General features: G+C 41.1%; 1 protein-coding gene across 12 annotated transcripts in view; it reads left to right on the top strand.

The window, feature by feature from the left end:
* MAGI2 (membrane associated guanylate kinase, WW and PDZ domain containing 2) overlaps positions 1 to 23,708 on the top strand; it is a 1,460,538-nt gene that overhangs the window by 1,358,651 nt on the left and 78,179 nt on the right. For all 12 annotated transcript variants that reach the window (XM_070787194.1, XM_070787197.1, XM_070787196.1 and 9 more), the window contains one exon: positions 15,262 to 15,400. In XM_070787194.1, the coding sequence (XP_070643295.1) occupies positions 15,262 to 15,400 (139 nt within the window). The remainder of the gene's footprint in view (positions 1 to 15,261; positions 15,401 to 23,708) is intronic.

Below are 23,708 nucleotides of genomic sequence, written 5' to 3' on the forward strand. Positions count from 1 at the left end.
TACAGAATTGTTTTTCTAGGGATGATGATGAATTTGGACGTTTCCATTCAAATGTTTATATTCAGTCCTTTTGGTGACAAGTGGCCCATATTTGTCAAATGACTAGGTGGCCTCACATCAATAACATGCAAGACTGAACAGAGATAACATAGGAAATATCAGCTTCCAAAAGCATCAGTATAATGATGACCTCAGATGCATTTGAGGGGCCATCACCAAGAGATAATCAAAGATTACCAGAAAGTGTGAGAAACCAAATTGGAGAGGTGACAAGGGTCATAGTCCAAGGCAGAAACCAGGACAAAAACAGAAAACTCACTCAGAATTGGAAAACAGGATCAGAGGAAGCGTAATGAAGTAGATCCAAGTCATTCTTGAATGTCCAGTCATATGAACTATTAAAGGAACCTGGCCAACCCAAATGAAGGGGCACAATTGATGACGTGGGACAGCTCAAGTAACTAACCATGTAGAGACTGACCTGCTGTCTTGGCATCAGTGTGACTCAGTATGCAGTATTCATATGTTAAATCAGCTCCCAATTAAAAAAAAAATTGTGATTTCATTTCCCAAAGTTCATTTGAATTTTTCTTTGTTTTCTCTAGCTCATGGAGAGTAGCTTTGCTTTGTTTATTTGTTTGAGAATTAAATAATGCTTCTAATATGCCTAGAAAGTATCTGGCATAAAGCTTTGTTCAAAAAGTGTTAATTAATGTGAAGGGTCCAATTTTTCATCTGAGTGGTTCTCAACTGTAATAAGATCTTGGACAATTAATTGAGAGTTTAGTATACAGATAGAAATGTCAGGGTAAATACTCACACAGAGACCTGAAAATAATTTTGAGTCTAGTTAAGATGCATGATAGCATAATATCACTTTACTTGCCTTTTTCAAAATAATTATGAGACTTAATTGTTATTAATTATGCTATATTTAGCACCAAGTGGTACCCTGAGCTCTGAAGATGGAGAGTTTCTCTTAGATTCTCAAACACAGCTCTTATGACCTTATGTCAAATTGCATTTCTTTTCTCCACCCAATATTCTCTGCATTTCATCCCATGTGGGGTCATTTTTTAAGAATTTGGTAAAGGAGTAGAGGGAGCAAAATGATTGTTTCTCAGGATATAGGTGGGAGAGTCTGTTTTTAAAAACAGCTGATTTACCATAGGATGTCCATGGAATTCTGAGTACTGCCACAGTTACATTAATCAGACAGTTATTAACTTAAACTGCAAAGGGGGAAGAGTTCAAAAAGTGCATTGCGAAGCTACAATAAACCAGAGGCTCTTTATTCTAGCAATTTACGAAAGCTTTACATTTTTATTTCCAATTAACCTATCAATACTGATGTCACTTAAATACTCCTAAGGAATGTTATCTCCTTATTATTGCCAGAAAACATGCTGCCCAATTTCATAGCTCAGCTGTTCTCATGCATGGATGGACAATCTGAATTAACTTGAAGAAGAACAAGATTTTTAGACACTCGGCTTCATTCCTAGTTGTAAATTTTAAGTAATTAATATGTGACTTTAAGTAGTAAAGAAAATTGGATAATGTTTATTTTGTGCATCAAAATAATAGTAATACACTGCTATCCTTTCTATTTATTCAGTGTTAGCATATCAATAGAGAAATTATTGTAATCCACACATTCAATGCCAGTATAATTGAATATGGCAGCGATGGATGAGTAAAGACCCTCGGGAGAGCTGTCTTAAAATTAAGCTATTAAAGAAAGTTGGTGTTTTCAATATGACCAAACAAAGACAGTCAACCCCAGAGACATGAGTTTTTCTGCCTTGTGTACAGACTCCTTTTGCATATTAAAATCAGGTCCAAGGACATCCATTATTCTGCTGATCTAAAACTTTGATGTTAAAAACTAACTTTTATTCATGGAGAAAGTACCTGAAGTGATCAGGGAAGTTTAGAATGTAAAGTACTAACTAGATCTATTTACAATTATAGGTTGTTCTCATTACACCATCAATCAGACCTTCTTTCTCATCCTACTCATGCTTGAGTGAACCTGGATTTCCAAACTATTTATGACACATGATTGTGTGTATACTTTTAAACAATAGCCCAAAGGTCAGTAATAAATCACAAACATCTTACATAGTGTCTTGTTCCTATAGAAGGAACCTTTGACTGTGAACTAAATAAAAACCCACAAGTGAGTCACTCTCCCCTCCTCAGTGATGCTGAAGCAACTTGAGAAGAACAGGGAGCTGTGGGCTTGGGAATGAGGGAGTCTATGTCTTGTCTTGTGACTTCTGCTTATGAGCCACGTGGCCCTTCAGAAAGCCCTATTCCTCCCTCAAGCTCAGAGTCCTCACCTTAAAGTAAAGATAGTAGAAACCAGAGATGAAGGGACTGATAAGCTGTGCCCTCAGTGGCCCTGGATATGGTTTAGTGTGTGTAGTGGGTGTCTTGTTAGCAACTGCTTCCTTGACTTACTTTACCCCCAAATCAATTAGCCAATCATTTCTCTTTCTCTCTCTCTCCCTCTCTCTCTCTCACGCACCAGTCAGTACTGCTAGATGCTACAAAGGATATTGTAGAAGTGTAAATCATGATCTCTGCACTCAAACAGTGTACTTTGGGAGGGTGTAATTATGTCTCATATGAATTTATTGTCCAGTGCTTCTCACAGGACTCAGTAAACACAAAAATAATATGTCTGCTGCTTTCAGCCAGCTTTTGCCAGCACAGGCATGGTTATATCAGAAAGAAAAGAGTTGCTTCCACCTTGTGGCTGGGTCTTCTTTAGCTGGTTCCTGGCAAAACCCTGCTACCACTAAGCTTACTTCTCATGGCAAGTAGAAGACTGTATTGTTTTTGCTTTTATATACTTTTTCACCTTTATTATAACAGAGATTACAAATTTCTCTTTAGTCCTTGTTCTCATGGAATTCAAGGTTAGCCTTGGCCAAAATGTAGTAGGCAGCATTTATTCCTTCACTTGAGAAATGCTAATGAAGCTCTTATCCTGTGCTAGTCACCTCAGCCAACAGAGAAAAGATGAGTAAGCACAGAACTGCCCTCAAAGGGTTCTGACCCCAGAGCCACTCCCCCTCGAACTCCCCCACATCCTCAACTCCTCAAGGACTTTCCTCCTCCCATTAATCATCTTATATCTTACACAGTAATAACTTCTGTCCTTGCTGCAAGTTTTATTTGCTGTTTTTAAGGCAGTGTAGATGGAACAAAGGTACAATCCCTCTTTCCAGGACTGTATACTTTACTAGGTGCAGACATGGTGGGGAGAATAAATACAGATATGATGAGAATAAGAGAGGCATAGTCAGGGAGACTTATAATTATACTCTGTAAGAGAGGCATAGTCAGTATGCAGTGGACACCTAGAGAAAGGCGGTGACATCTCCCCTTGGAGGGACCAGAGGTGGCTTCATGGAGGAGTTGAGCAGAACCTTGAAGAATGGGCACAATTGCAAGATAAGACAGGAGGAGTTGGGGAGAACGGCAATAAAAACTGGCAGAGGCGATAGCAAGAGCAAATATGCAGAGCTGGGAGCACCCAATGAAGAGTGGAGGAAGAAGAAGCCAGCCAGGTTAAACCTGAGAGTGGCAGGAATGAGCTGGAAGGTTGGGGGCACCAGATGCTGGACGATCATCACACCATGTTAAGGGTCTGGATTCTGTTCAGGAAGTCTGGGGAAGGAGGGTGGGCGTGTGAAAAGGAGAGAGACCACAGCAGAGGTGAGCTTCAAAACATGATGGTGGCAGCCACAAGGACTAAAAGAGGACACAGAAGAGAGAAACAGAGAATGGAGAATGAAGGCAGGAGAAGTGACAGGCTGGACACCTAGAGGGAGGAGGATGGATGGGGACTGAAAACTGACTAGATGCAAAGGCAACTCTGAAATCTTTAGCAATTTTAAAAAGTAGGTGTAATTCAGTAACCCTGATGCCACTTGTCTTTCTGTAACATTATCTTAAGAGACTATCTAGATAAAAATGAAATATTAAAACAAAGCCTTCCAAAAATAGCTTCTCCAATGTAGACAAAGTTACCACCACCTGATTTTTATGTCTTGTCCTTGAATTATTTTATAACGCCTTTGTCTTCGTCCCTTCAGGCTGCTATAACAAAATACCATTGAGTGAGTGGCTTCTTATAGACAACAGAAATTTATTCCCCATAATTCTGGAGGCCAGAAGTCCAAGATCAAGGTGCCAGCAGATTTAATGTCTGGTGAGAGCCTACTTCCTGGTCCTGTGTCCTCACAAGGTGAAGGGACAAGGGACCTCTCAGGGGTTTCTTTTATAAGAGCACTAATCCCATTCATGAAGGCTCTCCTCTCAGGGCCTAATCACCTCCAGATGTCGTCACCTTGGAGGCTAGGATCTCAGCATGTGAACCAGGTGGGCGATACAAGTGTTCAGCTAACAGGAGCCTTCATATGTCATGTCATATTCATCCATGGCTTTAAAATCTATCCCCATCCCACATGCACCCCACCCCAGTGTTGGTGCTTCTTTTGTTTTACCTCCTCCCAAATCTAGTCTCTTCCCTCCTCTCCCTATTCTGCAATCTTGGGAACTGATCACTATGTCTGCATCACCCAAACTCTCCTGCCCTCTGATTTCCTGTTGGATTAGGCTGATAAGAAGCACTAGTAGGAAATCAGAGGACAGTGTGTTAGCTTTCTATTCCAGCTGTAACAAAGTACTGCAAACTTATTGGCTTAAGCCAGCACACATGTATTATCTTACAGTTTTAGAGGTCATAATTCCAAAGAAGTTTCAGTGGGTTAAAAATCAAGTTGTCTTATGAGCAGGTCTATTTCCTCCTGTAGGATCTAGGAAAGAATCCATTCCCTTGCCTTTCCAGCTCCTGGAGCTACCTGTATTCCTTGGCTTGTAGCCTCCTCAACACCAGCAGCAGATCATCTTCCCTTATCCCTGACCTCTGCTTCAGTCCCAAATCTGTTCTCTCTCAGACTTTGACCCCTGTGATTACATTGGGTCCACTCAGAGAAGCAGGATAGCCCTCCCATCTCAAGATCCTTAACTTATTCACATCTGCCAAGTCCCTTTTGCCATGTAAAGTAATATATTCACAGATTCCAGGGCCTAGATGTCGATGTCCTTGAGGGCATGTTACTCTGTCAGCCTCAGAAACATTGATGTATTCTTACCCCTGTTGCTTGCTGCCATGGTGCCCTGGGCCCAGCGGTGCTCCGTCCTCTGCCACAACAGCTCCAGTCAGGTAGCCCCTCTTTCACAGTTTGAGCTCTCGTATGCCCCTGTAACTTTCTATTCCTCTGGCAGAGGAATAGATGCTATTGGCATCTGCCCTCTTTGGTTGTCTTAATCCTACTCACACCTCTGAAATAGTCCCACCATTAAATTCTCTTCAAAAATCCCAGCTGACTGATACACCCATCTGGGTACACCTCTCATTGTAACTCACACTGTAAACATCAGGTCTGGAATTAGTATGTGCACATATGCACACACACACACGCACAGTGAATGCAAAGGCAATTTGCAATTAGGTCAGCTTCAGGAAAACAAGAATTGGTTATCCTCTGCCTATATAGCAGTCACCACACAACAACCAATGCTTGCATCTGAAAAATAAATCTATCTGATTAGATAAGTATGCAGAATAATAATCCCTCATTTTCTCTCAATTACATCCAGGGAAGGGAAATCACAGCCTATATTAGGGCCACAATAGAAAGTTATCTTTTTGATTTGCTTTTGTTTATTTTTCAGTCAACCAGGGAAACTGACTTCATGACCTAACATAAGTGATTTCCAAGAAAATGAATAAGCCACTAACTGAGCCGCCAATGATAGCTTTCTATTCTTGCTCAGGCAGATAATTTTAAGATATTTCCCCAGTCTCCTCTTCTTGCCTGAGTAGTCAAAACAGCATATGAAAATGGAATGGTTGTGCTTATATTTTGCTTTGTAGAAAATATTTTGCATCAACCAGCTTGTCTTTAAAATCTTCTTTGCATTTCTGTTTATGGCCACACAAGCAGTTATCCCTCTGTCCTGGTTTAGGGTTTGGATTATCTGCTCAATATTCAAGGAGGTTCTTTTTGTAAGAACTATTTGTCAAAATCATAGAATACAAAATAGCATTAACATCCTGTAGGAATTTCCTAAAAGGCAGTACTTACCAAACCAACAGAAGATTTTGGGAGTCTTTAACCTCTCAGTGACATTTTCAGAAAACCACTTCCCTCAATTCTCCATTAAATGCATTTTCAACCCCTCAGGGGCTTCTCTCCTAGATTCATTTGGGAAGAACTTACCACTGTGTTCCATTTTTTTTCTCTCTTCTACCATTATGAAGCTGATGATGATAGCTACTACAATTAATAATAAAGATTATATTTAAATAGAGTTTACAAGGCACGTATATACACTTTATATTATTTGATCATGGTCAAGTCTGGCTGACACGTATCACGAAATCAGATTTAAAACTTTTTATACATTTTGCTGAACTTGATTGAAACAATGAGGAACGTGGAGTCAGAACACAGCTTCTGAAAAACCGCTACTTTCAATTGTTCCTTCATCCATTGAAGCAATATATATGGGTATTCCCCATGTGATGGAGTCCCTGCCCTTAGAGAGCATACAGTGTTATGACAGGCAAAGGTCAATACCATCCTTGGTATCTATGGAGATTGGTTCGAGGACCCCCACAGACACCAAAATCCAAGAATGCTCAAGTCTGTCATATAAAATGGTATCATATTTGCATATAAACTACTTACATACATTTGCATATATTTTGCATGTAAAATATATAAAATACTTATATACATCAATGATCATACTTTATCACCTCTAGAGTACTCATTATACCTCATACAATAAAAATGCAATATAAGTAGTTGTTAAGTACAATGTCAATGTTAGGTAAATAGTTGCCAGGCATGCCAATTTCAAGTTTTGCTTTTTGGAACTTTTTGGAATTAAAAATATGTATCTATTTGACACTAACACCTAGGGAAATGGAGGGCCAACTTTTAAATAAATGCTTAGGAAAGGTACCCAACCCAAACTATGGGATCATAGAAGGCTTCCTGTATGCAGGCATACCTGAGGTTTCTCCTAAGGACTGAGTAGGATTTAGTTGTTGTTTGAATGGGGAAGGGCAGATTCGAAAAGGAAACCACATGTGCAAAGGTACATAAAGAGAACAACTCTACCTGGAAAGTATTTATAAGGCAGGAAATGGGTGACCTGAGGAAGGAAACATCAACACCAATGAAAAGCCCTAGAAGAGTGAGTTTGAGGGGGGAAGGGAAGCAATCTAATAATATCCCCTATATGAGATTAGTGTTAGTAATATTTGACAGAGGAAAAGGGAAGTTTTGGTGATAAAGATACCAAATTATAATTTAGAATTGACTTCCACAATTGGGCTACTGCATCATCTTTAAATTTCACATACATTTACGTGTTTTAATTTAGAGAATTGTAAAAGTAAGAATGAGAAATGAAAACTGTTGAATAAGGAGCTCCCCCTGAATCTCCACCAAAGCGGCCCTCTGAGTGAGTGGCCAAGTCAAAGACTAAACTTTTTTTGAGCTGTTACTGAATCTTTTCTAAAGAGAAGATACACACATTAAGAAAATGTGGAGTAAGGTACCCCACTCATATCAAGTCTCTGCAGTGACTCATAACTTCTTGTTCCCCTCTGGTTCTTCTCACCTTCATGACCCTTCCAAGCAGGTATGTGCTCAGGTATAACCCTGATAAAGAACTTTTCTGCAGATCCACCAGGGCTTTTTCACACTTCTCTTTGGATGAAGTTTCGTAAGAAATATTTTCTTTTTAAATGATTACAGTCAAAACATAGAGTCTTAGACAGATTCCAACATATAAAATAATTGAGGCAAATAAAATCCACAGAATTTTGGTGTTGTCAAAATTTCAATTTCAATCTGTACTTCATTTTCCAGGGGGATAGAAGTTTTTTCAGGAAAAGCATGCTGACTTAATGGGCTCCTGTGCCTTGCTGAGGCGATCGTGCACCACAGTTTATAACCAGAGCCAGGTCCTGTAATAGACACTTGGATCCTGTCTAATTCAATCAACAGTCTCATGGAAGACATGGGAAAGTGAACCAAAGCACTCTGTGTAACCCCTTGGAAAAGATTTATACTGTAATAGTCATTAAATAATCTCTAACAAAGGTTAATTGTGAAAAAAAACATAATATAGTACAGGTCACTATTGAGGTGAAAATCAGCCTGTCCTTTGCTCCAGCAGGGCCCTTACAGACCAGGTGTCCTGATGTCATAGCATCAAGTGACAATGCCTCTGGCAGAAGCAAAGACCCGAATTCTAATTTTGTTTTTATGATTTTATTTAGACTCAGCCTCCTTTCATCTTTCTCTCGATCCTTTAGCATTTGTTTCCCATAACAATAACACACCTGTCTCTAGCAATTTTTATAGGTCACCTTTACTGAAACCTCATTCGGTCTCTTGTAATACTGTTGAAATTGTTGTGATTTGGCTGCAAGTGCCTAAGGCAGTATTTCAAGATGGCTTTATGGTGTGCAGAGGTGCTCGAAAGCTGAGTTTTCTGTGTCATGAAAAAGAAGATGGTTACTATAACTGAAAAGTAAACCTAAAATTCATTTACTCAAACATGATTAACTGAGGGCCTACTCGTTGGGAATTGTGGCAGGTATAGATGACTCGGAGGCAGGAGGCGCTTTCCTTGCTCTTGAGGGATCTAGAGTCAGTGGGAGAAACCAGCCTCTAAGGGAAAAATTATGACAAAACTATCCTGTGACCTCGGACCATTAGCCACACAAATGGTCCACAACTAAGTCTTTCATGAAACAGCAAATAGAGGCATCAACTATTTTTTGGCATAAAATTCTAAAGAAGCTCAATTTCTCACACCTAGTTATAATCTAGGATCACTTCAGTCACACATAATCATATGAAATAGATTCTTGTGGTATAAAGGCAGTGAACTGATTGCAACCAGCTAGGAATGTTTGTGGAGAAACCTGAGGAAGCCTTGAGTGGAAACTACCATGATTAGGGGCTGCAGTAATTCCAGAATTAATATAGTCCTTGTAAAGATTTCATTGAGTTGAACCAAATACTGTCTACAAAAATGTGTACAGTATAGAGCTTTTTTTTTTTTTTTCCTTACAACCTGGACTATTAATTGCTTAAGAAATACTGAAACTTTGGGAAATTTCCTGGTGGTTCAGTGGTTAGGACTCTGTGCTTTCATGGGTTGGGGCCCAGACTTGATCCCTGGTCAGGGAAGTAAGATCCTATATGGTATGGCCAATATTTACATATATACTGAAACTTTTACCTTTACCTGCCTTGGCTTTCCAATAAGAGAAGTTTTACCTGCAGAGCCTCAAGCAAGTTCTAGGACTTAGTAGTAGTTTTGTTCAGTTCAGTTCAATTCAGTCACTCAGTCGTGTCCGACTCTTTGCGACCCCATGAATCAGAGCACGCCAAGCCTCCCTGTCCATCACCAACTCCCTGAGTTCACTCAGACTCACGTCCATCGAGTCAGTGATGCCATCCAGCCATCTCATCCTCTGTCGTCCCCTTCTCCTCCTGCCCCCAATCCCTCCCAGCATCAGAGTCTTTTCCAATGAGTCAACTCTTCGCATGAGGTGGCCAAAGTACTGGAGTTTCAGCTTTGTTTTGTTAGGGAAAAAAAAAAAAAACCTGCCAAGATGTGAACAGAAATGTGTGCGTAGAAATGCAGAGCTTGTTAGTCTGAGCCAAGATGGCAGCCTTCTCTCGCTCTGCCTTGCCCCTAAGACACCACTGTGAGGTTGTCAGTTTCCCAAGGGGACCACAGATACAAGTATTTCTTTTACAGGAAAAAAAAAAAAAGAATGCCTAGAATTCATGTTATATCCTTTGTTAGTTTCCTACATTTAACATCTCCTTGATCCCCATAAAACAATATGCACATTCCTGAATTATGTCTATGGCTGTCTGTCCATCTGTCTGTTTCTTCGTTGTCCCCACTGCCTCCATTCTCTCTCTCCTCCCCCATCCCTCTCTCAACTCTAACTCAAACTCAATACCTTAAAAGTTCTCTAAGAACAAGTGGAGGAGATCTTCAGTTTCATTTAGTACCACGACTCAGTTGAAGATAGCTCTGTGGTGAAGAGTGTAGAAAGAGAAGACTACATTAGAGTCACAACTGGTCTTTTTCTTCATCTCTGAACAACCTGCACATTTTCCATTGTTTCTTTTTCTTTTTTCTCTTGCATTGGAAACTATTTTTGTAATTAATTTATTTATCTTAATTAGAGGCTAATTACTTTACAATATTGTAGTGGTTTTTGCCTTACATTGACATGAATCAGCCATGGGTATACATGTGTCCCCCATCCTGATCCCCCCACTCCCAACACCTTCCCCATCCCATCCCTCAGGGTCATGCCAGGGCACCAGCCCTGAGCACCCTGTCTCATGCATCAAACCTGGACTGATGATCTATTTCACATATGGTAATATACATGTTTCAATGCTATTCTCTCAAAATCATCCCACCCTCTCCTTCTCCCACAGAGTCCAAAAGTCTGTTCTTTACATCTGTGTCTCTTTTGCTGTCTTGCATATAAGGTCATCGTTACCATCTCTAAATTCCATAAATATGCATTAATATACTGTATTGGTGTTTTTCTTTCTGATTTACTTCACTCTCTATAATAGGCTCATTAGAACTGATTCAAATATATTCTTTTTAATAGCTGAGTAATATTCCATTATCAAATTAATTCCCCCAAATAATTCACATGCCATATAGGAAAAGGACCCTTCAACTGGCCACACCCGGCAGCTGAATGAAAGTCAGAAGGTAATGAGAACCTCTTCTTTCCCTGACAAATTCATTTTCTTATTCATCTGGATGCTCACAGGATGAAAGTGAAAAGAATCATTTCTCAAATTTCTTTATGGAGTTCCATGTCAAATAAGTATGTATAAGACTGATATTGGACTGAGAGTGAAGAGTAAACCTTTTTAGCATTTGTGTCATTTCACAAGGATAGATGGGCATCTCCTTGCTGGGCCTTGTTACCTCTGACACTAGGTCCAAATGAGTTTAACCACTTGTGCAATATGCCCAGAATACCTGTAAGATTCACATCTTCAACAGTGGCAGCATTTCCAATTTATTGCCCAACCAGCATCTATCTCACTACCACCACCATCAAGTTTTTTTCCTGAGTTTGCCAAGATCTTGGACTGTTTCAAACTTCCATTGCTCCCAGTGAGGCAGGAAGACTGTCTCCCTGGCTCCCTGGCATGGACAGGGGCTTGGGAGAAACTGAAAATCCTAGACAAGGGGCTAAGGATCTTCAGTTCAACCAGCATCAGAGTTATTTTCTGCTTCTAAGGGGATCCCACATGGAATGCTGCCAAGCCCCAAGAGGTCAGCTCAGACTTCCAAAAACTCAATAAAAATCTTCCCAGAGCCCAGTCCTGAAAACCCCACACTGGCGACACTGCACCCAGCCCTGTGAAGCCCTTGAACCCTCTTTTCCTCCAACTCCTACACAATCTTCCAACTCACCACCTCTCCCTGGCTATTTTTTCCTCCCTTAATTCTCATGGCTCTTAGTAAGGGAAAGGGAAAATAACAAATAGTCAAGAGAATGAAAGCATCAAACTTTCTAGGTATGGCTATTAATATTTCTTTCACACCATAAGAATCCTTCTATACAATTCTTGTTGAAATGTCAGTCTTGGGAGAGAAGTATCCTCAGGCAGTGGTGTCTGTCAAGGTTTGAGTTTTGGATCAAGATTACATATAACCCCCTCCCTCCGTGGGTCTCAAGATGAGCTGTGTGGAAATGCTTCATTCATTCATTTACAAGTATGTACAGTGAACCCCATACAAGATAAATAGTCAAATGGGACTTAGTCCCTGCCCTCATTTATCCTATGATTTTTCTTCCCCATGTCTTCCAATTTCTCATCTGAATAAACACCATGACCACCTCACAACTTCAGCTCCATTCCTCAATCTCCTACTTTCGCTCCAGTCCACTCTTCATACTGATGTCTCAGGGAAATTTCCAAACACCACTCTGTTTTCCAGGTCAGCTTGCCCCCTGTTCAATATTTTCAGTGCTTTACTGTTGCCTTTAAAATAAAGCCCAAACCCCTGAGTAGCAGAATTAACTACCGGCAGTTCCCCCAAATATACCATGCTCTCAGATCTCAGGCTCTTTGCATATGCTGTCCTCTCTACCTAGAATGTTTTTCCTCTTCCTTTACCAAGGGAACTCCTGCTGATACTTCAGAATCCAGTTGAGATGTCAGTACCTGTAGGAAGCTCTGACCACCAGCCACGTTTATTCCCATTTAGATGGCCCTCCCTTCTCTTTCATTAGCACTTTGTGTACACCTCTGTCACAGCAAAAATATATTGAATAGTAACTGTCTTATTTACCCACTTTCTCCCCAACTAGACTGAGAATGTGTTGTAAATGAAAACTATACTTTTTGTCACTATTTATCCGATCTCCCAGTAGACTGTCCGAGACATAATAAGTGCTCAGAAATTGTTTGATGAGTGAAGAAGTTCAAAGTCTAAGAGGGAAGACAAAGAGGCATAATTCCCTAATGAGGTGTGATAGATAACAGAGTGGGGTGCAGTGATAACTGAGCAGAGGGATTGCATACTTCTGCTTGAGGAGAAGACAGGGTCTAGGAAGTCATCCCTGGGGAGAAGAGCTTGGGTTGGCCTTGAGGGAAGATTAGGAAGGCACCAGGCCTGTTGGGAAGACAAGGCAAGGAAATAGTGGCATATGGAAGGCCCTAGCCGCCTCGGTGAGTATGATGCATCTGGGGAGATTTCCCTCAGAAGAATGCTGCTGGTGACCATGTGAAGATATTGGTGGGAGTAATCCAGATGGAGGCAGGAACTGAACTAGGAGCTCAGCAGGAGCCCCAGGTTTCTATCTTGGGTGAATGGTGGCGCTGTTGTCCAGGATGAGGACTTGAGAGGACAGACTATCTGGGGAGAAAGGTGGTGAGCCCGATCGACTGGTGTTGAGCTGCAGTGGCCTGCTGGACATCCCAGTGGAGGAGATGTTTAGCAATCAGTCAGGTATGTGAACCTGAAGAGAGTAGCCAGGAATGAAGACTCTATTATAACAGCTTCACTGAAACCTGTGCTTTACTTCTACGATGTGATGCTGGGTCTTGGGGTTTCAGTCACAGGCGAGGACTGCTGAGAGAGGGTTAGTTGGTCCCACTTCTGCCACTGGCTTGGATACCTAACCTCAGGCTAGCTGCTGGACTTCAGGCTGTGCCTGGTGCCTCCTGGGAAAGGAGACCATAAAGGAAACCTGAAGAAAACTGGTGCAAACCTTGGCCCTAAGACAAATTAATTTTGTCCTGTCTTTAGTGATTCTTCTATGTGGAGTTTGTGCCATCGAGGCCAGCCTCTTCCACTGCCTTGAAACAGTGCTTCCAAAGGCCACCGAGTACACGAAGTGGGGAGCCTTTACTTTCATTACACTGAAGTCCTGGCCCCTTAGGGAATCTGATTTAGGTAGAGGCATCATTTCCATGGGCTTCCCAGATGGCGCTAGTGGTAAAGAACCTACTTGCCTGCCTGCTGATGCAGAGACGTGGATTTGATCCCTAAGTCAGGAAGATTCCCTGGAGGAGGGCATGACAACCCACTCCAGGATTCTTGCCTGGAGAATCCCATGGACAAAGGAGCCTACAGTCAATAGGGTCACACAGAGTCAGACATGACTGGAGTGATGTAGCACACACACAAGCACATACATCACTTACTTGCTATAATAAACATGTGTTTATTCTCCCCTCCTCCCACTTTGCTCTACCCTTTGGCTGTTGTGACAGCAACTTTTTGTTCCTGTTCCGGTCCAGCCTATAGCACTCACTTTGATAGTGCTCCCTTAAAGGGGGCTTATTTGCAATTCTGTCTGCATTATCAAGTTCAGGAACCTACCTAAAATAGCATTTCTGCAAAGCAACTCATTGTGCTTTTCCTGGCTAATTTGTCTTAAGTGAGTTGCACTGAAATGAAACATATTTTAATTCAAAGGTTCCTGACAGTAATAATACTGTGGGAGTTACATGGTGTGCTCATGGTTGAACCTCTTTTATTCCAAATATCTATTCACAAAGGATAACGGGAGCTGCTTATGGAACCCACGCATGCTCAGTTGTCTCAGCCGTGTCCAACTCTTTGCAACCCCATGGACTGCAGCCCACCAGGCTCCCCTGTCCATGGGATTCTCCAGGCAAGATTACTGAAGTGGGTTGACATGCCTAGGTATTGTCAACAATTCAAGAGGAATTGGTATTTAACCAAAGAGTTTCTGACAGTCAGATGTGAGAATGGCAAAGATTGAGCAAGGGCATTAGTCATGTATGGAGAATGGAGTCATTTTTAATTCAAAGGACTGTGATAGAAAATTCATCATCAAACTTGAGTATCAACCAACCACTATTTACAAAGAAGGCAAGATCACAACATCACCCAGGGAAATGTAAGTAAATGATGCATAACAAAAATTCTCAGAGAAGCCCAAAAACCAATCATTCCACCCAACACACTGAATTAGATCCTGCAATGGCAACCCACTCCAGTACTCTTGCCTGGAAAATCCCATGGATGGAGGAGCCTGGTAGGCTGCAGTCGATGGGGTCGCTAAGAGTCAGACACGACTGAGCGATTTCATGCATTGGAGAAGGAAATGGCAACCCACTCCAGTGTTCTTGCCTGGAGAATCCCAGGGACAGCAGAACCTGGTGGGCTGCCATTTATGGGGTCTCATAGAGTCGGACACGACTGAAGTGACTTAGCAGCTTAGCAGCTGTGTTCAATGAAAAGTCCTTAAAATATTTACTTCTTGACTCAAAGCAAAGATGCCAGCTTATTTTGAATTGCAGCATCAAACACATCCCCTAATTTTTTAAGAAAATCCTAAATAGTTTAATTATGACCTCTGTCATACTGGCTAAATATAAGTGACATATCATCACAACCTTCATTGTCTAATATTTGAATTTCTACAAAGATAAATAAAGCTTGGTGGTCAGATTCAGGATGCAGCCAGGGATTAGCCTCTACTAAGGAGCAGCAGGCTGCAACCAAGCCTTTCTGTTGCTTTCTGGAAACTGGTCATTTATGGGTGCTTCTCTGTTGGAAATGCAACTTGAATAAAACCATCTTTGGCTAACGTGATGTTTCTTTAATTAACAGGTAGGAGATCAGATCATTGAAATCAATGGGGAGAGCACAAGAGACATGACCCACGCCAGAGCAATAGAGCTCATCAAATCAGGCGGAAGGAGAGTGAGGCTACTGCTGAAGCGTGGGACGGGACAGGTCCCAGAGTATGGTACGTTTCACATTTTGATTCATGTCTTTTCTGTCTCTTCTGTGCCCATAAATGCCTATGCTTATTTATAAAGCTACATAAGTTCTCTAATTCTACCTAAATATATATTTAGTGATCAGTGGACATAGATCTATACACATGTATATTTAAGGACAAGGTATTATTATATGTTTGTGAGCTCTTTCTTTTGCTCCCTTATTTAGGTAATGTTGAAAATAGCAAATGTAGGACCTTTCAAGGCATCTCTGAGTGTGCTGGGAGATCTGGCTAAATTTATATATTGGAACTTCTGTTATTTGACTGATAGTCCTCTGTTCATTTGAGTCCACAGTAATTTATCAATTATTTCCTAAAATGACTCATGCATCAGACTGTCCTGTGGGATATGTGACCTGAGCCAAGGGACCAGCAAGACCAAATCTTCAGGCTATGAAGATTAAAACATAAACTTCAGTTCAGGTAGTGGTTGCATTGCCTTGGAGTTCAGGGATATTCCAAAAGTTCACCCTTATGTGTATCTAGATGCTTGTGAGGAAGGCTTTGCAGTGCAATTTAATTCATAGATTTGCCTTCGGAAGTCTTTAACAGTGTTATTTCCCAAAAGCCCATTTAAGGTACAGCCAACATCATTACCCTAGTATATCGGAAACTGTTATCTGATGTTTACATGAGAAACAGAGAAACCTTGGCTTGTCTTTAATCTCAGGGAGTAACAGAGAGACAGACAGACATCAGTCAAGAGTAGCACAGATAGTAAGTGTCTGGATTAGGGAAATAAGAGCTAACCACTGATCTGAATAAGTAGCTGAGGATGTTGATCTAGATTAAATTGACTCCCATTTTCACTCTTCCATTCTTGAAAATCTAACTAGTACTTTTTCCTCTTAAACTGTGCTTTCTGCCTAAGTTACCTAATAATTGACTGAATGCTTATTTAGTAGGACAGATATAATCCTGAATTCAGTTTAAATATCTGAATTCAAAGGCCCTTAAATTCTTTATGTTTCCAGGGTCTTGAACATACTGAAAGCCTACAAGAAGGGCTGGCAAATCCTCACATTAAGAGTAGGGCAGCATTTAGAAGTTTCTAGGGCTGGCCATATGCCCAGGGAAATATTTCATCCCAGCTTCCCATCCTTAATACTTGGATCTAATAAAATATTTTTAATTATTAATATTAGCAGTAAGCACAGACTTGAGCCTGTTCAATGGCATTGGCATTCTTCCCTTTGTAAAGAATCTGAACTCTTGAAATAAAATCATTTTTTGCACCCTAGGGCATGAAGGGATTCTGTAATGTGAAACCAACCAGTGAAATTCTATCACTTCTACAAAAGACCTTGCTTTCAAGGTGTGTTTCCTTCCATGCCAAGACCTATTATCTATACCCAGGAATTCTCATAGAATTAATGTTGTTCTTATTGTTCTAACAAATTAATCTTTAAAAAGTTAATCTGAATAATATGGCTGTCCTGAACTTTCTATTCTTTTTGTAGAATCACTATTTGGTCCTTATTCTGAGCACCCACCACACCAACTGCTGCTCTACAGAGAGCAGTTAAAACAGTCTGTCGACCAACATGTGGCATAACTCAGACTGTGATGCGTCAGCACAAAGCTGCCTCAAGGCATAAAAATAAAAATATGTTTCTGAACAGCATGAAAATTCAAGACCATGTCAACATTATCCCATTAATTCTTAACATCATCTGAAAATATATAGTTAAATTCTAAAATTAACCAACACAGAGAGTTTGTTAAATATCTGGACACACTTTTGAATATTAACTAATATCTACTGGTAGCAGTAGAGCTTGTCAGCTACTTTTGATGTTAGATTTGACATGGATTATGACTGTAATTTTAGAGATTATGTCATAAAAGAACAAATTTAATAGAGTAAAGCAATCTCCTTTAGGGAAGTAAATGAATAGTTATAAACTAAGTAAACATTAGTTCTTCAGGAAACTCTAAACCAAAATTATGGTTTGGTTGGTTTGGTATGGTTTGGTTATTTGCGTGAAAAACCAAGAAAGTAGGGATCAGATCCGCATTTTTGAGGATAATTCCATCAAATGATATTTCTGGAACCTCACGGTGCCTCATGAAGGAACTGTTTTAGGGGTCCCCAAGGCCACCCCACATTCAGGTATTTGCTTATAGGACTCCTGGGACACAGAATATAGTTGTGGTCACAGCTCAGATTTATGACACTGATGTATTAATAGTAAGGATACCCAGTAGAATCATAAGGAAGAATAACACAGGTAGAATTGGAGGAATCCACATGCAGGCTTCCTTCTGCTTTCTCTGTCTCCCATGAGGGGTCACCCAGAGAGCATTCTTCATGCAGCAATAAGAATGCAGCAGCATATGTGTGATAATATTGCTGCCCTGATGGTATGGCTGCCCTGGGAAGCTCATAAGAGACTCAGTGCCCATGGTTTCTCCTGGAGGCCAGTCAAGCTGGCACCCTCTGCCTGGCACGTACCAGAATCCCAGACTCCCAGAAGGACAGCAGGTGCTGAGCATAAACCACATTGCTTGAGCAAACAGTTGAGATACAGTGAGAGACCTGTATCACTTAGGAAAGGTTTATATTAGTGAGGGAACGAATTACCAGTCACGTTCCCGGATGCCAGCCCAGAACCAGACTGGTGAGGAGGCCTTTCTGAGGTATCAGTTACAGCCCTGCTCTGGAAATGCATTCCGGTACCAGGAACAAGCCACAAAGTGGCCACATTCACAGACTCTATAGATGCCCCCAGTGTCTGTACTTGCAGCTAAGGAACTCGCAATTCCTCCAGCATCAGTTAAATCGACTATCTCATGACAAAGAATTTTTTTGTCCAAGATAGAGTATATTTTTATTAAGGTACTTTTATGAAAATTTTTATTAAAATATACTCTAGTCTATCTTGGACATAAAAAAAGTGGGGGAGTGGCTAGGGGTGCAGGTAACAAAACAAAACAATAGCAACAAGAGCAGTGAAAGAAAATGCTTGGACTTATAGTAGATGTAACCAAAAATAAAATCCACTTTGTCCAAATGCACCCTAACGACAGGAAAACTGATTTCTCTGTCAACTATGAGTTTAATCCTATGTTTGTTTCCTTTGTTTGCCCTTTAAGATCCCAAACTTGGCATAAAATCCAGTCTCAAAAGATTGTTAAAGGGAGTTTATCAGAATCTAGAAGAGACTTTACCAGTTAGGGAAGTGTTCAGGCTTAACCCCGCCCGGGTGAGAGTGAACTCTGAAGGTGAAGAGACTGGTGAACAGCAGGCTAGGAAGGGGTTTAGGTGATAACCCTCAGCCCTACCTCTGATACCTGCAGAATTCAGAATTCAGAACAGCTCTGAAGCCGTCCCTTATCTGGACTTTTGGACATGTCAGGAGAAAGCTGATCTCAGTCCAGAGAAATACGAAAACTCTGGCTCAGAGTCCTTAAGGTGGTTTGTGACAGAGAGATAAGCACAGGTACAATGGGAAGAAAAAATTACCCCAGGTAATCTGTCAGATTGTTGACTAAACAAAGTCAGTGTGAAGCCAAGTGAGCTGAGGAAGGGAATAAATATGCTGCAAACACGCCATCCATAATTACCATGAGACTAATCGGCAGACACACCTCAGCCGATCCAGAGGCAAGAATAAGCAAAGGCAGCCACTAGCAAGCATACTGGCTGCTCACAGAGGTGGCTGAGCAGCTGTGGCAGGGGAGGGGAGATAATAAAGGCTTCGAAGGAGAAGCTGCTTTCATAGTTAAGTCCTTGAAAGAGCAGCTCAGGAGATAGGCACTTCAACTGCACTCTAGTCCTCAGGATAAGAATTTGTTGATTGTAAACTCAACGAGAGCTTGGGCCCCCCCTCCCCTGACACATACATCTCAACACCTGCCAGGAAGAAGGCAATTTGACTCTACCATACTGAGGAAAGGATCAAAAACGGATGCAGCAGAAGCAAGAGGTGCCCTCCTTAACACTGACTGTTGCACTTCCAATTAAATCTAAAAAGTCTAAGAGAAAAGAAAACAGGGATCCTGATTCTAAAGCTGCATAGGAATGTATTATGCAAATAAACTCCTTCATCAGCATTCAGGGATTGTAAGGAATGTTCACTTGATGTATACATTGAGCCACAGAGCCAGGGTCTTGGTAAACAGAAGTGCCACTGGATGAAAAAGATGTCCTCCACCAGCAGTTCAGGCCAATGCAGAGCCTTCCCCGGTTATACTTGCTGTTCAGAGCTCATCAAAATTTAAAAAAAAAAAAAAAATTATGCCTTCCATTTTTGGTTGGTGGTCTGGCCTGTTGATTCTCTTAAGCAGCATTCCAGGTCTTTATGACAAGAATGCTGAAGTAAGTTTGATTGTAAATGGCCTCAATCGTCTTAGGAGGCCAGACAGGGTTCCCAGGAGGAAGCACAATTCTCAGAATGCCTAGGGACAATTAACACTAATGCCCACATCTCCCTTTGGGGAAAGAAATCATCAATCCATGAGTTAGACTTCTTCCTGCACTACCATTTTCAAAGTTAATTGCATCTTTGATAGGTGTTGACTAATATAAGGCCTATGAGAAATGAAATTGTTTACGTTTTATAAGTGTAATAAATGCATTAGGTAAGAAAAGATCTGTTTGAACCATACTGCATTCACACTCTAGCTGAAGAAATGAATGGGCTAAATAGTTAAAGGTCTTCCTTTAATCGGTAAATGAAAATGATTTACAGTAGTATCAGAGCAACAGATTAAGCTGTACCAGTCTCTACTTGTATGGCAGTTAACATTATTTTTTCATGTATTCTTCTTTAACAATGTGCATTGGCATGTGGCTGTTATAAGCATGCTCCTATAATCTTGTTAACAATTATTTGTTCAAGTCCTTTCTTCCTCTGATCATACAAAGGTCAGCTCTAGACATTGTACTCCTACCAAATAAATATTCCATATGAGGTGAGGCAGATCCTGTAATTAGTATCATTAATTAATATCACTACTATTTCCTCAACTGAATCAGGATTTTCCTGAGCACCTACTATGTTCAAGGCACTTTGCAGGCACTGAAAGTAAGACCCAGTCCTGGCCTTCTGTGAGCTGACAGTCTAAAATGAGCATATGTGTAACAGTTGATTTTAACAGAGGGGTAACTAATTAAAATGTCTCAAAGGATCTACTCTAATGAAAAAATTATTAGTTTTACTAGTTATATGTGGCTTTAATAAATACATCTAGAGGGTTAAGGATCTTTGAAAAGCCCTTGGCTTCTTTTGTCTGTTAAGCATTTCCTTTGTAATATTTGTACTAATAATTTGTACTTTTCCTGAAGAATGAACTCGCTGAGTATAGATAAATTTCTGCTTATACCTTGGCTGAATTATTCTCAGTTCCAAATTAGTGAGATAGAATTCTCTTGAGCAAATCTGCTGATCGTTGCTCCTCCCCTCCCGTGGCCCTCAGCATGGAGCCTGGAGCACTGTAACCTCACAGCCTGAGGTGTCCATGGTACAGACATGGGGAGAGTCTCTGCTGCTTTTGCCTCTTCCTCAGAGACCACATTTATGGGAACTTTAAATGGTTCCATAGCCTTTGCACTATTTCACCTGCATTTTTAATAGGGCAAAAGGCGGCTGGCTTCAATAATAAATTCTGAAATTTAATTTCAGCTTCTGACATTCATGGTTGAGTGTATCTCCCTTTTCCATGAGTGGTTCCACAAATCACTCCAGTTCACCCTGACTGACCCAGACCAGGGAAGAGGACAGGCAGTCAGGCAGTACTCTGGCTGCATCCTGCAGAGAACAGAGTCCTTCCTTGGCTAGAAGGCTCCAGACTGCTCTCTTCAGAATTTAGGGAATCCCAGGAAATGTTCAAACCATGAAACTTCCAATAGGTTCCTGTTTCATGGAGTCATACCCAGGGGCTTCCTTGAGGATGCCCAACTCTGAAATTCTTTTCCCCACTGCTCAGCCAAAACCTCGTTTATTAAGGTGCTTTAAAAATGAGGGTGAAATCCCATTTCTTCATATGTTTTATTGGAAACCCTGGACTATGATGATATTCCTTCTTGATAGTCTTTGCAACATACACTGTTCTCTTTCAAGATATATTAAGTGACCCACTTCCCCCAGTCGACACTTGTTAGGTATTTAAGACTGATAAAATATATTAGACCATGAAGTAACCAAGAAATCAAGCAAGAAAAACCAGTTTTGCTCTTGAGGTCTGACCTCCTTTCAGTCCCTTAACAGTACATTGTTGGAGGAAACTAATGAGTGAACAGCTATCTTTCCCAAACCCCACTGAGAAGGACTCCACATGCATCTTGGAAAACCTAAAAAATCCAACTCCTCCAGTAACTCATGCTGGACAGTTGGATTTAGGTTCTGATAAAACTTTCTCTTGCCTCCCCTAATATGAAGCTGAGCTCTCCTGGGCAAGGGCTGCTTCCACCACAGTCCAGGGAGAAGGTAGCCTCTTAGATGAAATGCTGATGAGTTCTGTAAGACCATTGAAATAGATCTCAGAGAAGTCACAGAATCAAGAAAAGGTTTGTTTGTTTGTTTACACAGTGAGCAGAGAGTGGGTAGGAGTGGAGATCAAAGTATTAAGGTTAAGAGGAAAGAAAGCTCACATCATGGTTTTACATCTGCACACATATTTGTACCATATGTACACGCGTGCACACACAGAGGATTGGGTCGATTTGGCCCAGGACTCTGTATTTTCAAGTGTCATCCCAGGTAATTTCATGCCATGGAGATGGCTGGCTTTGTCTCCTCTAGCTCTCCTGTAAAGACCCAAGGAGTTTCTTGTCCTCTCTGTGTCTTTGTGGACCTCTCGCTGTATGAGCCTCACCCCTCAAGCCAGCTCCCGCCTTGGCCGTCAGATCTGAATCACTCTCCATTCAGGCTTGCAACCGTTAAAATTAAAGAAAGGAGATAAGATTGTCTTCCCTTTTTTCAGTCTCAGGCTTTTGTGACAGTCTCAGCTCAGCTCCCACTCAGCTCAGTGTCCCTCCTCACTGAGACAGTCTGACCTGTGTTCATAGCATGATGGCGTTGATTCAAGTCAAGCTTGTGACCCCTCAACCTCTCCCATTATGAAGCTGGTGCTAAATGCCAAAGCCATTTTCTCCACTGTCTGATTGTTCTCTTGTCTCAAACTAGAGATGATACAGAAGATGTTGACCCCTATGAGGGAGTTTTCTAACAACATCCTGTTATCCAGGTGCTCAGAGTGGAGTTTAATATCATAAGACAAATTCTTGGGTAGATCCAGCTAACCGCTACAACCAGCAAACATCAAGTCTCCAGAGCAGTCCTTAAGCTCTGGAGTCCGTAAGTCCTATCCCAGTGTTCCCAAAGCAAATAATTCATTTTAAACTTAAGTACTAAAAACCCCTCATTTCTAGTGAAAGATATAGTCCATAAGGTTGGATTTTTTTGTTGTTATTTGAGAATTCTGCCTACAACTTTGCTCACAAATAGGGTTACCCCGATGTCCTGTTCTGACAAAGACTTCCCCAGGTTTTCTTTTCAACCGAACTCCCTCAGATAGGACCAAAATAAGATTATATAATGCCTTACTCCAGGCTTGAATTATATGCTCTAATTGTAGCAAAATCTCTATAAATGGTGAGAATCACACATTCTTCAACGTGCTGTTTGGGTTCAAAAAAATTTTTAATAGAAACAACAAACAGACACTTAGCCCGGACTAAACAGCGGTTTACTCTAAGGCAGCTCCCACATTTGCTTAGAGAGGAGCCTGCATTTACACTCCCGTCACAAGGTCTCTCGTGTTTTTATACACAGTCTCCAACAAATAGTGATCCTCATCAGGACCCTGGGTTTTCAGACTGAACATGGGTTTTAGGACTCATGACGTATGCATCGCATATGCCAAGCACAGAATGCAACTCTGTCACATTTCACCGTAATTTCTGTTACAGTTTTCACAGCTATTTTCCCCACCATGTTCTGGGCTCTTTTGTTTGACCTCTGGCCCCAACGTTTCCTAGCACATGTATCTTTCAAGCCCAGTAAAGGCCACGTTTAGAATTAAATGAGACCCTTTTGTGCTTGATAGTAAAACCACTTGATGTTTTTTGTACAAAATTACTTGCATCTTGGCTAAATGGTAAACTCAGTTAATAATTCCTGAAACTTCACTTCCCTCCTGACATTCGTTGTTAAGCGTTGGTTTCCACACCACAGAGAGCCTCTACTTTCCCTTTAACTTCGAATTGTTTGTCCAGGTGGCGCTAGTGGTGAAGAATCCGCCTGCCAGTGTAGGAGATGTAACAAAC

Source organism: Bos indicus, chromosome 4 (genome assembly GCF_029378745.1).
Source record: "Bos indicus isolate NIAB-ARS_2022 breed Sahiwal x Tharparkar chromosome 4, NIAB-ARS_B.indTharparkar_mat_pri_1.0, whole genome shotgun sequence".
Taxonomy (NCBI): domain Eukaryota; kingdom Metazoa; phylum Chordata; class Mammalia; order Artiodactyla; family Bovidae; genus Bos; species Bos indicus.